General features: G+C 43.4%; 1 protein-coding gene across 1 annotated transcript in view; it reads left to right on the top strand.

The window, feature by feature from the left end:
• LOC121921959 (zinc finger protein RFP-like) overlaps positions 1-14,099 on the top strand; it is a 26,080-nt gene extending 11,981 nt beyond the window's left edge. Inside the window, exon 7 of the mRNA XM_042450752.1 lies at positions 11,951-14,099. Coding sequence (XP_042306686.1) covers positions 11,951-12,471 — 521 coding nt within the window. The 3' untranslated portion in view covers positions 12,472-14,099. The remainder of the gene's footprint in view (positions 1-11,950) is intronic.
• Positions 14,100-14,812: the final 713 nt, after the last annotated feature.

Below are 14,812 nucleotides of genomic sequence, written 5' to 3'. Positions count from 1 at the left end.
CGGTGGCCGTTCCGCACGCCACCGTCATCGATACATCCAGTCGCGCCGCTCCCAAACGAGTCGGCGCAGTTGTGACGTATTGAGTCGTGGCAGGGCGCATAGGGCGCCCTTTCCACAACACCCAGAAGGAGCTCCGTTTCGGAGCTCCTTTCTGGTTTGGTCTGCTGGGCGCAGCTTTAGACAGCTTCGCCCAGCGGACCAAAGGAGAAAGGGCCAAACGGCCCCTTTCTCCTTCTCCCCGCTGCCGCGGGGTGTCCTTGGGGCTTGAAGCCCCAAGGACACCCCTTTCCAGGCTGCGGGGAAGGGGCCTTTGCCACTTCCCCGCAGCCCGGAAAGCGGCCGATTGGGCCTTCAGCGGCTGCCGCTCTGGCTGCTGAGGCCCTGATCCGGCGGGGAAAGGTGCGCCTACAGGCCGCCCCAAAGGGTGGTCTGTAATGCGCCAAAGTTATACATGTATTTTGTGTTCCTAAAACAATTATGACTGCAATCTATAATTGGTGCTAAAATAGGATTTTTCCATTTCCATTTTTTTTCCTGCAAAAGAAAATCAGGGGGGAAAACATGTTTTCCATGTTGAACATTTCCAGAAAATTGTATATCTCAGTGAAAGTGCTGTCAGTAGGATGTCTTGCTTGGATGACAGGGAGGGAGAGCTTTTCCTATCATTTGCATAGATTCAAGATGAAAGCCAGCTGATGCTTCTTCCAGCTGATGATACTTTTCATCTGCTTCCTTTCTCTGTCTCGCACCCTCAACACAAAGGTGACTCTGGATCCAGACACAGCCCATCGCAATCTCATTCTGTCTGAAGACTGTCAAAGTGTGAACTACGAAGCACACCCTCAAGTTGTGCCGGACCGTCCTGAGAGGTTTGATCTGCTTGCGTCCATCTTGGGCTGTCATGGATTCACAAGAGGCAGACATTTTTGGGAAGTCGATGTGGGCAGTGAGGATGGATGGGCTGTAGGGGTGGCCAGACAAAGTCTGTGGGGAGGAGGGAGTCATAACCTGTAAACCCCATGGAAGGGTATGGGAGATGTGGAAGGGAAAGAGACTACCTAGAGTCCTATGCCGGCCCTCTCTATCCCGGTTCAGGCCCTGAAGAAGGAGCCCAGGAGGATTCGAGTGACTCTGAACTATGAAGGGGCCGGGTGGCTTTCTATGTCTGAGACGGCAGCCTTGATCTTTGAATACCCACCAGCCTTTCTTTGGAGAGACCTCCTCCCCTTCTTTTATGCATTCAATAAAGCCCACCTCACACTCTGTCCATAAGGATGGAGAAGAGATCAGCTCTCCATAACGGCTATGGTTGTGTCAAGAGGGAATCCCCTCGACAATGGACAAAAAGCACTGAATCAGTTTTTACTTATAGAAGACTGCCACATTCTTGATGAAAACACGAGGTAGTGAGAAACCTGTCTTTTATATCCTCTCCTGACCTTCTGCCGGAAGGGATTTTGGATTTGTTTACTTTGCTGCTTGGCCAACACAGCTACTGCTGGATGTGTTTTCTGGATTTTAAAGATACCAAATTTAGCTGCAACAAGAGCATCCTTAGGACTGGGCATGGCTTTGGTGTGGCTTCTGGCCTCTTAGGACGCATGCATTAAACAGCCATACATCCAATGTGACCGCAAGCAGCTTTATTTTGGCCTGTCTGTTTGGGCCCCTTGAGAACTTAAATAGTCTTTGCCTAAGAAATGGACAGTTAACTTCACACAAGACGAGGACAGCGGGATCTCCAAGAGAAGTTCCTTAGCAAACATCCCTGCATCACTTTCGGCAGCAGATAAAATATTTTTATCGCTCTAAGCTTTCTCATACTGACATGGGTGCTGTATAAGATTGTATATAAGGTTTTATTTAGAGTTTTAAAATTTTATATGTCCTGTTTTAACTTTTTTAAAAAAAAAGTGGTTTAAACTTTGTATTTTAAAAAACCTTTATTATTTAACCTGGACTGTTTTAAATTTGTCAGCGCTGGAGTCCCTATACTGGGAGGAAGGCAGGATATATGAATATATAATATATAATAATAATAATAATAATATAATAATATATAAATAATATCCACCTGTCACCATCCTGTGTGAAGCTTGCCATTTTATTGCCTGTCTTTATTGCCGTTGTCCTCTTTCTTTACATGGCTAATAAAGGGAGTTGCCTCTGCTGCATCGAAATCCCTCAATACCATCTTGACTGAAACATCTCAGATAGAATGTAGGCCTGTAACATTGTCACCATTTCCCTCCTGTATGATTTTTGACCCTCTTGCTAATGAAGAAGGTAGTGAATCTTTGAAAGCTTGCATCCTGTATTTATGCTTGGCGAGGGGTCCCACGTTTTGTATTTTGTACAGTATATTTTGCTGCTTGGCCAACATGGGCAACCCAATAGTTCCCATTTCATCCGTGACCATCTTCGCTCTCACAAAAGAGCAGCTGTGGATTTTTTCCTCCAAGGGATTCCTATGCAAGCCTGCCTAAACTTACAATCTGTGGAGCAAGCCATTGTCTTGGTTCTGCCATCTTCACAACTCATCTGGCAGCAGACTAAGGGCTTTCTTGGTGGGCTGCTCTCAGGTTTTGGAATGCCTTCCTTGGGGAAGCCAGGATAGCTCCTCCTTTGCTGTGAATAAGCAAATGAATCTTTCCTATTCCTGTAGGCTTTTGGAAGCCGGCTGGAAAGGCATTAAACGTGTGCTGTCCAATGATTTTAAAATCTTTTTTTGGTCTTTCTAATGACAATGCACAATGGTTTTAATTCTGTGGCTGTTTATGTTACATTGATTGAAAAAGGCCGCCTTGTGTCCTACTATTGGGAGAAAGGCGGAGGATATAGAAAAATAAAAATAAGTTATTGAACAAAACATTTTTGTATGTTTTACTCTGGCCTTTTAATGGTTTTTTCTCTGTTTGCTTTTTTTAAAAATCTGAGTATCATTTTAGGGGAAGGGTGAAAAAGAAAGGATGGAAAAGAAAGGAATAAGCAAACAAACACATATGGTAGAACATCTAGGGCAGCCTCCTATTTTATGGAAGGGCCATTAGCTAAGGGAAACCAATGGGTCTCTCTCCTAGCTATGCTTTTGCTTGGGGAAGGGCACTGCTCTGCAACTAACAAAGTGAGGACTGAACTTATGGCCAGTAGTTTGCAGTTCCCTTCTTGCACTGTATTGAAACCAGACTGTAACTCCTTGCAAGAACCGACTTGGGCTGTACAGTTGTTTGAGCTGGACAGAGAAGGAAAACTGACAGAAGAATGTTAAATGACATGGATGTGAGGCTGGAGAAGGGTGTTGTAGATCCAGTGGATAGTCGAAAAGACAAAATGGGTCCTTCAACAGATCATGCCTGAACTCTCCTTGGAAGCCAAGATGACTAAATTGAGACTTTGTACTTTAGCCACATCATGGAAGGCAGGACTGATTGGAAAGACAAACGATGCTGGGAAAAGGTGGAGGGAAACCGCATGCCAGATGGATGGACTCAGTTAGGGAGACCACAGGCTTGAGCCTGCAGGACTTGAGCAGAGAGGTAGAGGATAGGGGACTTGGAGATGTTGGCTCACAGGACTGCCCTGAGTTGAGGTCAACTTGAAGGCACCTAACAACAACAAGCCTCCTCTCGGAACCCTGGTATTTGCCATTTTACAAGGTCTTTTATAGCCTTTTCTATCAAATGTGCTGGAGCCTCACCAAACTGCAAACCCAAGATTCTGTGGGATAGTGCCAAGTATCAGACTGCATTATTTCTCAGGTAGATGCACCCTGTGTCCGACCTACCAAACTGAACATGTGTAAAAGCCCAATTTCGGTTGTAAAACTATTTGTGATGGGGAAAAAATAGAGAAAACTGGAATCTTACATCTGGCCCCATTCATCATCAGCCCAATGTAATAATCATTAGACTGAGTAGTTAATAAAAGCTAGATGAATGGTTGTAGATGTTAATTACAGGGAAGTGGCTTTCTTGGTGCAGTTCAACAGCTGACTCAGTTGTCCACAGAGTTGGAAGTGCTGTTCTGAGCAGTTTGCACCCAAGGGCTACTCCAGATGTAGTTTCTTATTTGTGACATGTGTGCTGAACATTCAGGCTCGAAAGGGCAGAAGTTTGTTGCGGGTAAGAACATTTTATTAATATCAGAGGCAAGTTAGCGCTCACTATAAATAAAAGAGGGGTTACGAAGTGTTATGATTGATTGGAGGCCATGCCAACAGTTTATTTTGGCATGTGTTGGTCTTCTACTTCATAGCAAACTAAACACTTATTAGCAGTAATATTATAGCCAGTTGCTATCTTGCAGCATCACATCCTTCCATTGGCTAGACAACCCAGACCATGGGGGATTTTATTCCCATCACACAATCTAAACCAGCTAGATTTCTTTACCTATTGAACGCTGCACGTCGAGGAAGGGCCAAGCACGCTCTGACGATCATCCCCAAAATCACCACAAATTTTTGTCACTGAAGTGTACCTCTAATTCTGGAAGCTTTTGCGAGGGTCCTAGGATGTGTCTACGTGTGCAAGCGGCTTGTACAGGCTTGGTCTCTCCATATTCTAGTGGAGTGTTTGCATATCCATTGAATTCAACCATTCCACCAGCTTGGAAAAATTGTATTTTTAAAAAATCCAAAAAAACCAAACCTTGACTTGTGCCTTTTTATGCAAACAAACCAATTTTTAATTTTTTACACCATTGTATTACAGTCAAACAACAAACTTAAGTATCTTCCATGGAGTTGTTGGTATCTACAGAGATCCTGGAAACCAAACTGCAGCAGCTATGGTTAGCCAGAGGTCTCATTGGCCTTGCTTACCATACAGACAGCCAAAATATATAGCCTGCTTCAAGTCACAAGTGGAGGTATCCGACCCGTGTTTCCATATGATGCATGACGTCACTAAGCAGTCCAGAAGCCACACCCAAACGCCACACTCCAGTTTCTTAGTGGCTGAAAGCGCTTGGCTTTTTGGTGCAGACTTCTGGACTCTTGAGGATGGCATGCATCATTCCCAAATACCAATTACCTCCCACTGTGACTTGACAGCAGCTTTATTTTGGCTGTCTGTAAACAGGCCATTTATTAACTTAGCAGGGACGTTTCATCACAGTGGAAACTAGTTCCTCTCATTTTACATTCTTAGTTCACCCCACCTAAGGCCTCCAATTCTTGATCTCCAGTCAGCTTGTGAACCAAGGTTTCGCCTAATAGGCTCGCCTTTTTCTGTTCTACAAAACCTGGGTCATTACAATACTGACTCAGGCGGTGGCCCACACAGTCCTCCTTTTCCCGAGAACACACCCTTACATGTTCAACCTTCTCTCACAGGGGAGGGGAAGTCCCAATAATGTTTATGCAAAAAGGAAGACGGAACCAAAGCCCTATCTTAATATCATTACCTGAGATAGAATTCTTGTAGTGCCTTTGAGGACTCTAACTTGAAAGCAATACGAGAAAATAGAAAGTTGGTAGCGTTGGTGGGGGTTTGAGCATGAGTTTTTCATTACGACTAAACTCTTACTTCCTCAGATGCCATTTGGTGATGAGAGTGGGGGAGTCCAAGACGACGAACATGACTCTACATAGGTGCCAGCGATTTAGTGTGTGACAATGGTCAGGTAGTGGAAAATTCAAATGCCAAATATCCGGGCTGGTGTGTAGTGGAAGAATATAAAGTGGGCAAAGTCCAGGGGGTAGGGGCTTGAGTATCGTGAGAGGAAGTGACGGCTTAGTAAAAAGAGGGGTCGAGGTGTGGCAAACGGTGATGGAGGGTCGTGAAGTCGGGGTTGGGAAGGTACGGGGTGGGGGGTGAGGAATTTGTGTAAATGACGGCGGGCTGGTAATTGCTTAGGCTGTAAAAAGGCATGAATGGAAAAATGAGTGTTGAAAGAAGGAAAAAAAACAACAACCCCAAAAGCCAAAAGCGTGCTTGAGTGGACCCAGTGTGACGAGAGAAGCCATTGGGCATATATGAATGGGCGAAGGTGCATTGTTGTAGTCCATAGAAATTTGGGTGGTATGCCATGGGAGGGGGCATTGACGTGGAATCCAAGGCCGCTCGCAGTAGTACAGTTCGATCGCACCGGACACTTGTACTTGGGACTAATTGCACATTGCGCGCCTTTCTCCCTTCCGCTCCTTGTGTTAGGTGGCTTGATCCCATACATCTGAGGACAAATGGTAGTTGGAAAGTTACAGTAAAAAGCTTTAGTGCTAGAAAGTTTCTGTGTTCTCCAGTTAGCCGTGGAAGGTTGCTGACAGGGTGTCCTGTCATAAACATTTGAATTATCAGATCTCACTGTGTGACATCTTTGATTGGCTCTACTCACGAGAAGCCAAAAACCATGTTAATCCCAATGGTAGTTAGTTTCGTAGAGTATTTTTAACCTGATGATGAATTCATGTGATATTGAGAATATAAAATACTTACTTCCTGTCCAAAGCATCTTTCCATTCAAGCACCCAGACGTTAGAAAAAACCTCCAAGGAGGAAGAAAAAGTCAAATTAAAATCACGATGCTAAGAAACCAAACCCATCTAAGTATCTGACGTTGCTTGTGGTGTACGAGTATTATTTCCTAACCCCAATGAAGGAAATCCATTTCCCCCCCAACCAATTTTGCTTTGGTTTTCAAATAGGTTAATCCGGTTACAACTAAATTTATCAGTGCTTTATAAAAAAGGTCAATAATTAACTAATTATAATAATAATACTAATAATAATCATATAATTAACTAATAATTAGAGCACATCATCTTCTGCATTTCCAGTGCATCAGGTTTGCCCTTGGGATTCATATTTACACCACATAGTTTATTGTAAACACTAAAAAAATCAATCTGTTGATTGATTTCTCCTCTCCCAACTAGTTTTTTTATAATGGAAAAAACAAAAAAAAAAACCTTTACACTGATTCTAATGGCTGAAATGAATTGAAACTCTGGTGACCGAGTTTATAACTGTGCGAGCTTCTGATCACGAGAAAAGCACTGCCCATACCTGTAGTTTTCACTTATCTGTGTAGGTTTTACAAGGAAGAAACATGATTTTTCTAGGAGAAGAACATTCAATGAGACTTTAAAAGGGTTGTTTAGATAAATGCAACAAGGATATTAAGTAAAAACCTTGCACCAACCACAATAACCATGCAATTAGTGGTTTAACTCCCTCGATGTGATCTTTTTGTTGATGATTGGTGAGACTGTGAAATGTTTCCATTCATAATGGAGACCTGTACACATATTCGGTTATCTCTAATGATCACTTACTCTAGGCAAATACTTCAACCGAGTACACAGAAGGTAGAAGAAAATGAAAGAAATACGACTTTTTCCTACATTTTCTTTTCACAGGATCGCGATTCCTTCCTAAATCTGTACTCTTTTACAGTCATATCTAATAAAGCATGAATTATCTCTGTTGTAATTCTTCTTCTCACAGTCACTGGCCACTTGCAAGGCTGCTTCTTTCTTCACACACGATTCTACACATGTTGAGTGAGGTTTCATCTTTGACCGCAAGATCATCTCCATACCCACTCTGCTTCTGCGTTAGTGGGGTGTGAGTTTGTGCATGTCTGAAATACAGTTTATAGTTGGTAGTGTAATGATTGCTGTTGTCCTCACACAGTCTACTAAGCACACATAATAAGGTTTTCTTCTCCTGTTAGTGACCGTCTCTCATGTATAATCAGTGCTGCATCTGTGATTTAAATCTTTTCCACAGTGCAAGCACTAACTAAAGGGTTTCTCACCTGGTGTGTTTCGTTTATGTTGCCTCAAAGGATGTGAACGTTTGGCTGAAGCTTTTCTCACAAGTGGAGCATCTGAGCATTTATTAACCTATGTATTCTCATGATGTTTAATCAAAGATGCAACTGTGTGCCGGATAGACTCTTGTGCACACATGTTCCAAGCAATTTAGGCACCGTGCTGGACTTCAGGCTTTGTGAAGTGTCTCACAATGACTTTGCCAGAGGACGTAGATGCTTCGACGGCAATAGCTTCCTTCCACAGTCGGGTGCAAGCAGAAAGGTTTTTCTCCCCGGTGTGGTATTCTCTCGTGAAGTTTAAAGGCTCGTGAAAGGGTTCTGAACCCGTTTTTTCGCAATCCAGACATGAATGTGGGTTTCTACTACCTAACCAGTGGTATCTTTTGGTGTCGGATGCTAAAGTTTGACTGCACATTTGAAGAGCTTATCCACCACAATCTGGGGACCATTGCTATACTGGTTGGAGTTCTCCGGGTATGGATTCTACAGCGTGAACACTGATGGTTGATGATGGTGGACGGCACACTCTGGTCGTGAAGCACTTCCCCACAGTATGACGCAAGGTGAAGAGACTTTCTGTCCTGAATGGATTTTTGAATCACTGTTCGTACTGAGATTCACCTCTGTTGCCTGAAGGGTTTTCCCACAGTTGGGCAAAACAATCTTATAGGGAATCCTCACCCAGCAATGGACTTTTTTCATGTTAACTTGAGGGTTTTCTCTGCTGTGCTAATAGCCATTGTCCCACAATTTGGACACATAGTAGGGGCTTATCTCACCAGGAATGGATTCGTTCCTGTGTACTAACACATGCACGTTTTCTCTGTCTAAGAAAGATTCGGGTTCACCACCGTACAGTGGAGCAGTGAGGTACTAGGTGTCTGACCGCTGCAGTGAATTTCGGTTTCGTAGTGTGTCATATGAAAGAGTGTTCCGTTCTGCAGGCGTGAAACTCGGGATTTCCCACACATCTGAAACTACGCGTAATGGCTTTCTCTCACCAAGTGGGATTTTTTCATGACAAAGAAGCTGTTGTTCCTGCGTGTCACAGGAACACTCTTCCCACACAGTCTGAACAAGGCATCACGGCTTCTCCTCTAATGTGGAATCCCTTGTTCATGTCTATTGAGAATTTCCTCGGCAGCTGAATTTTTTTCACCACAATCGTGGACAGGGCATATGGTTATCTCACAGCTTGATTCGAGATTTCTCAGGTGTATTAATGAGGGCACGCTTTGTGGGGGTGCCTAGGTTCGGTCCACAGGCCAATGCACTTCCCAGGGCTTTGTACTGCCTGATGAGGAATTCTTGATATGTTCAGGTCAGGTACCACAATCCGTGACTCCTCAGAACGGGGGCCCCTTGGCATTCCTTCATCTTGTGACTCCTCTCTTGGATCTCATTTCCACTGTGGACTTTTCGCCTCTTCCCATCACAAACAAATGCGCCTTTTTCGTGCAAGGGCGCTTTCTCTTGCCCTGTGACTTTATCGGAGGAGAGGCTGCTCCTTTCTTGGTTACGCTGCGGAGTTTATTCCATTCTGCTCCAGCAGGAATGCTGTCTCCTTTTGCCTTTTCGCAGGTTGAGACACTTTCTGTCTCCTGATGAACGTCCGCTCTTGCTCCTGTCACTTGCACCATCACACTGCTTAGACTTAGAAACAACAAAAGCAAAAGAAAGAGTAGGGTGGGTGTAGTGACACGAGTTCCCACATTCTGAGAATATATAAACCAGGGTGAGGCAAAATAGTATCAGGCCTTGTGGGCCACCATGTAGCAAGCTGCTTAGGTCTGTTTTTGTGGGACCCTGGGAGATTCAATTTTCTTTGTCTGCCTACAAACATTCCTTTTAGGGAAGTGTGGGTTGGGCGGCGGGTTTGAATCACCACCATGTACCTTCCCAGCACCAACTTAGGATTAGCATCGCAGAGACTTTTTTGGGTGCCTTTTAGGTGTTGTTGTGGACCCTCTACAGGTCTCCATAGGTCGTGTCACAAGGTTGCCACACCTGGGATGTGAGGGTAAACGATAAACTACAGAAAGTAAACGGACTGGGGTGTTTGTTAGTAATGAGATTTGGTTAAAAATTTTTGCGCAGCAGAAACACTGGACACAACTGGGAAATTCGCTACCTTTTCTACAAGTGGTCGTCAAGGATAGCTGATATCATATTGTGATCACACACAATAATTTCCAAGGTTTAAATTCCAGATAGGAAATAACAGGGCGACTGGCTTTGGAAAAAGCCCAGAGATCCTGTTGGGATAACAGGAAAAGAGGAAGATATGAAAAACCGGTCATACAGAAAGGCAGTACATCTGAAAATCATCTAAAGCAGATGTCTGTTAGCATGCAGGTGAAGGTGGAGCAGAACTGGACTATAACTCACGGGAAACCGATAGATATGCCTGAAGAGACTAATGGATTAAAGGATGACGGATATATACTGGCCTGCATCCTATTTACTGTATGAGTCATGGTCTTGTCTCATAAGTTCTGTGTTGTGTCTTAGTATATGGTGAATTGTTACTGGTTACTGGATAAATCACAAACATGAAACATACATATGTTAAAAAAGGCATACTTATTTTACTTTAGGGCAACTAACCAATTAAAGAATGGACAGAAGAAGAAATAACTGTCAAATAACTTTATATGTATTTAATTTTACATCCACTTCAGATGATTTTAACAATTATACAACCCATATAAATAAATCAAAATTAATGTGTATCTTAAATAACAATATAAAATCAAAACTACCTCTACAACAAAATTACATATCATCATGTTACTGGGTGCTGTTTCCATGGGGACTAGATGCCAGCCATAGCGAGAGCAATGATTTCTCGGCCTGTATGAAGAGACTCCTTACCCAATTGAAGCCACATTCCTGTAATTTTCCATGGACCCCAGTATAAAGCTCCTTCCTCCCAATCTAGCATAGCCCACTCTGCTTCTGAGCAATACATGGCTACATCTCAAAGGCCAAAGGAACTGATAAGAGGCAAGCTGTGCCCTGTTTATAGCCCAGCTCTAAACACCATCCCAGAAAAAGACTGCTCACGAAAGGCTTTTCACGTAGCACCCACCACATTCATGCAGTTGCACAAAGTGAGATGCTAAGACCGAGGCATTGCCTCATTTTACCCACAGTTTTAACAAATCTATTGTGCTATTGCTTGGCTCCAGTTGGCTTTACTCTCGGTTCCCCCACAATGCAATGCCATTTGCAAGTCAAGTGCAACTGTGTGGGCAAGTTTGTAGCCCACTACGGTGTCTGTTGTCTAGGTCTTTCTCCACGACCTAGAGCCAGCCATGGAGGAGTCTAATACCGGTTTGAATCTCCTTATCGTGAATGCCAAAATGGTGTGCTGACACAGACCCCTTTTGCTCCTTGATTGGTTTCAGTGTAGACAACCTGTTCATGCATAAAAAATATCATTGTATTAAAATTTACTTCAGGTTATGCATATAAGGGGGGCCAGTGATGGTGAACCTTTGAAGCCGAGTGCCCAAATGCAACCCAGAAACCCAACTTATTCTATTGCCAAAGTGCCATGTCTCTCTGGCTTCTTAGTAACAGACTCGTCCACAACTCTGTGCTGGGGCCCGGAACATGTGCCACAGAGATGTCTCTGGGTTTGCACCTCTGGCACGCGTTGCCATCAGGTTCGCCCATCACTGGTATAAGGTGTCTATGAAACAGAAAGACTTTCTGTTCAGACCTGGGTCATCTCCAAAATAATATACATGGGCCCATTACATACGTGGGCCCTCGTGATTACTAAGAGTTGGTTTTCAGGCATCCTATGGATTGCAAAATCGGTGTTGCAGTTGGGCACTTCTCCTAATACAGTGGCCCTAGTAAAATGGTTTTTTTTGTCCTTATATACAATGGTTAAAATCAAGATTTGCTTTTCAGCACACTCTATATATATTATATATAATTCTCATCTCTATATATATATTACATATTTTGAAGCTGGGTTGAATTGAAACCATTGCTATCTCAGTGAAAGTGCTGTCAGTAGGATGTCTTGCTTGGATGACAGGGAGGGAGAAGCTTTTCCTATCATTTGCATAGATTCAAAGATGAAAGCCAGCTGATGCTTCTTCCAGCTGATGATACTTTTCATCTGCTTCCTTTCTCTGTCTCGCACCCTCAACAGCAAAGGTGACTCTGGATCCAGACACAGCCCATCGCAATCTCATTCTGTCTGAAGACTGTCAAAGTGTGAAATACGAAGACAACCCTCAAGTTGTGCCGGACAGTCCTGAGAGGTTTGATCTGCTTGCGTCCATCTTGGGCTGTCATGGATTCACAAGAGGCAGACATTTCTGGGAAGTCGATGTGGGCAGTGAGGATGGATGGGCTGTAGGGGTGGCCAGAAAGTCTGTGGGGAGGAAGGGAGTCATAACCTGTAACCCCATGGAAGGGATATGGGAGATGTGGAAGTGGGAAAGAGACTACCTAGAGTCCTATGCCGGCCCTCCTATCCCGGTTCAGGCCCTGAAGAAGGAGCCCAGGAGGATTCGAGTGACTCTGAACTATGAAGGGGGCCGGGTGGCCTTCTATGATGCTGAGACGGCAGCCTTGATCTTTGAATACCCACCAGCCTCTTTCTTTGGAGAGACCCTCCTCCCCTTCTTTTATGCATTCAATAAAGCCCACCTCACACTCTGTCCATAAGGATGGAGAAGAGATCAGCTTCCATAAGCTGGCTATGGTTGTGTCAAAGAGGGAATCCCCTCGACAATGGACAAAAAGCACTGAATCAGTTTTTACTTATAGATAAGACTGCCACATTCTTGATCAGAAAGCAGAAGGTAGTGAGAAACCTGTCTTTTATATCCTCTCCTGACCTTCTGCCGGAAGGGGATTTTGGATTTTGTTGTACTTTGCTGCTTGGCCAACACAGCTACTGCTGGATGTGTTTTCTGGATTTTAAGATACCAAATTTAGCTGCAACAAGAGCATCCTTAGGACTGGAGCATGGCTTTGGTGTGGCTTCTGGCCTCTTAGGACGCATGCATTAAACAGCATACATCCAATGTGACCGGAAGCAGCTTTATTTTGGCCTGTCTGTTTGGGCCCCTTGAGAACTTAAATAGTCTTTGCCTAAGAAATGGACAGTTAACTTCACACAAGATGAGGACAGCGGGATCTCAAGAGAAGTTCCTTAGCAACATCCCTGCTTCACTTTCGGCAGCAGATAAAAATATTTTTATGCCTCTAAGCTTTCTCATACTGACATGGGTGCTGTATAAGATTGTATAAGAGTTTTATATAGAGTTTTAAAATTTTAATATGTCCTGTTTTTAACTTTTTTTAAAAAAAAAGTGGTTTAAACTTTGTATTTTAAAAACCTTTTATTATTTTAACCTGGACTGTTTTAAATTTTGTCAGACGCCTTGAGTCCCTATACTGGGAGGAAGGCAGGATATAAATGAATATAATAATAATAATAATAATAATAATAATAATAATAATAATAATAATAACCCACCTGTCACCATCCTGTGTGAAGCTTGCCATTTTATTGCCTGTCTTTTATTGTCCGTTGTCCTCTGTCTTTACATGGCTAATAAAGGGAGTGGCCTCTGCTGCATCGAAATCCCTCAATACCATCTTGACTGAAACATCTCAGATAGAATGTAGGCCTGTAACATTGTCACCATTTCCCTCCTGTATGATTTTTGACATCTTTGCTAATGAAGAAGGTAGTGAATCTTTGAAAGCTTGCATCATGTATTTTATGCTTTGGCGAGGGGTCCAACGTTTTGTATTTTGTTACAGTATATTTTGCTGCTTGGCCAACATGGGCAACCCAAATATGTTCCCATTTCATCCGTGACCATCTTCGCTCTCACAAAAGAGCAGCTGCTGGATTTTTTCCTCCAAGGGGATTCCTATGCAAGCCTGCCTAAACTTTACAATCTGTGGAGCAAGCCATTGTCTTGGTTCTGCCATCTTCACAAACTCATCTGGCAGCAAGACTAAGGGCTTTCTTGGTGGCTGCTCTCAGGTTTTGGAATGCCTTCCTTGGGGAAGCCAGGATAGCTCCTCCTTTGCTGTGAATGAGCAAATGAATACTTTCCTATTCCTGTAGGCTTTTGGAAGCCGGCTGGAAAGGCATTAAACAGTGTGCTGTCCCAATGATTTTAAAATCTTTTTTGGTCTTTCTAATTGACAATTGCACAATGGTTTTAATTCTGTGGATAGTTTATGTTACATTGATTTGAAAAAGGCCGCCTTGTGTCCCTATATTGGGAGAAAGGCAGGATATAAGAAAATAAAAATAAGTTAATTGAACAAAACATTTTTGTATGTTTTTACTCTGGCCTTTTAATGTGTTTTTCTCTGTTTGCTTTATTTTTTAAAATCTGAGTATCAATTTTAGGGGAAAGGGTGAAAAAGAAAGGATGGAAAAGAAAGGAATAAGCAAACAAACACATATGGTAGAACATCAAGGGCAGCCCTCCTATTTTATGGAAGGTTGCCATTAGCTAAGGGAAACCAATGGGTCTCTCTCCTAGCCTATGCTCTTTTGAGGGAAGGAGCACATGCTCTGCAACTAACAAAAGTGAGGACTGAACTAATTTGGCCAGTAAGTTTGCAGTTCCCTTCTTGCACTGTATTGAAACCAGACTGTAACTCCTTGCAAGAACCGACTTGGGCTCTGTACAGTTGTTTGAGCTGGACAGAGAAGAAAACTGACAGAAAGAATGTTAAATGACATGAGATGTGGGGCTGGAGAAGAGTGTTGAGGATCCAGTGGATAGTCGAAAAGACAAATGGGTCCTTCAACAGATCATGCCTGAACTCTCCTTGGAAGCCAAGATGACTAAATTGAGACTTTGTACTTTAGCCACATCATGAGAAGGCAGGACTGATTGGAAAAGACAACGATGCTGGGAAAGGTGGAGGGAAGACCGCATGCCAGATGGATGGACTCAGTCAGGGAGACCACAGGCTTGAGCCTGCAGGACTTGAGCAGAGAGGTAGAGGATAGGGGGACTTGGAGATGTCT

The sequence above is a fragment of the Sceloporus undulatus genome, chromosome 2 (genome assembly GCF_019175285.1).
Source record: "Sceloporus undulatus isolate JIND9_A2432 ecotype Alabama chromosome 2, SceUnd_v1.1, whole genome shotgun sequence".
NCBI lineage: Eukaryota > Metazoa > Chordata > Lepidosauria > Squamata > Phrynosomatidae > Sceloporus > Sceloporus undulatus.
This window is presented reverse-complemented; position numbering and strand designations above follow the sequence as displayed.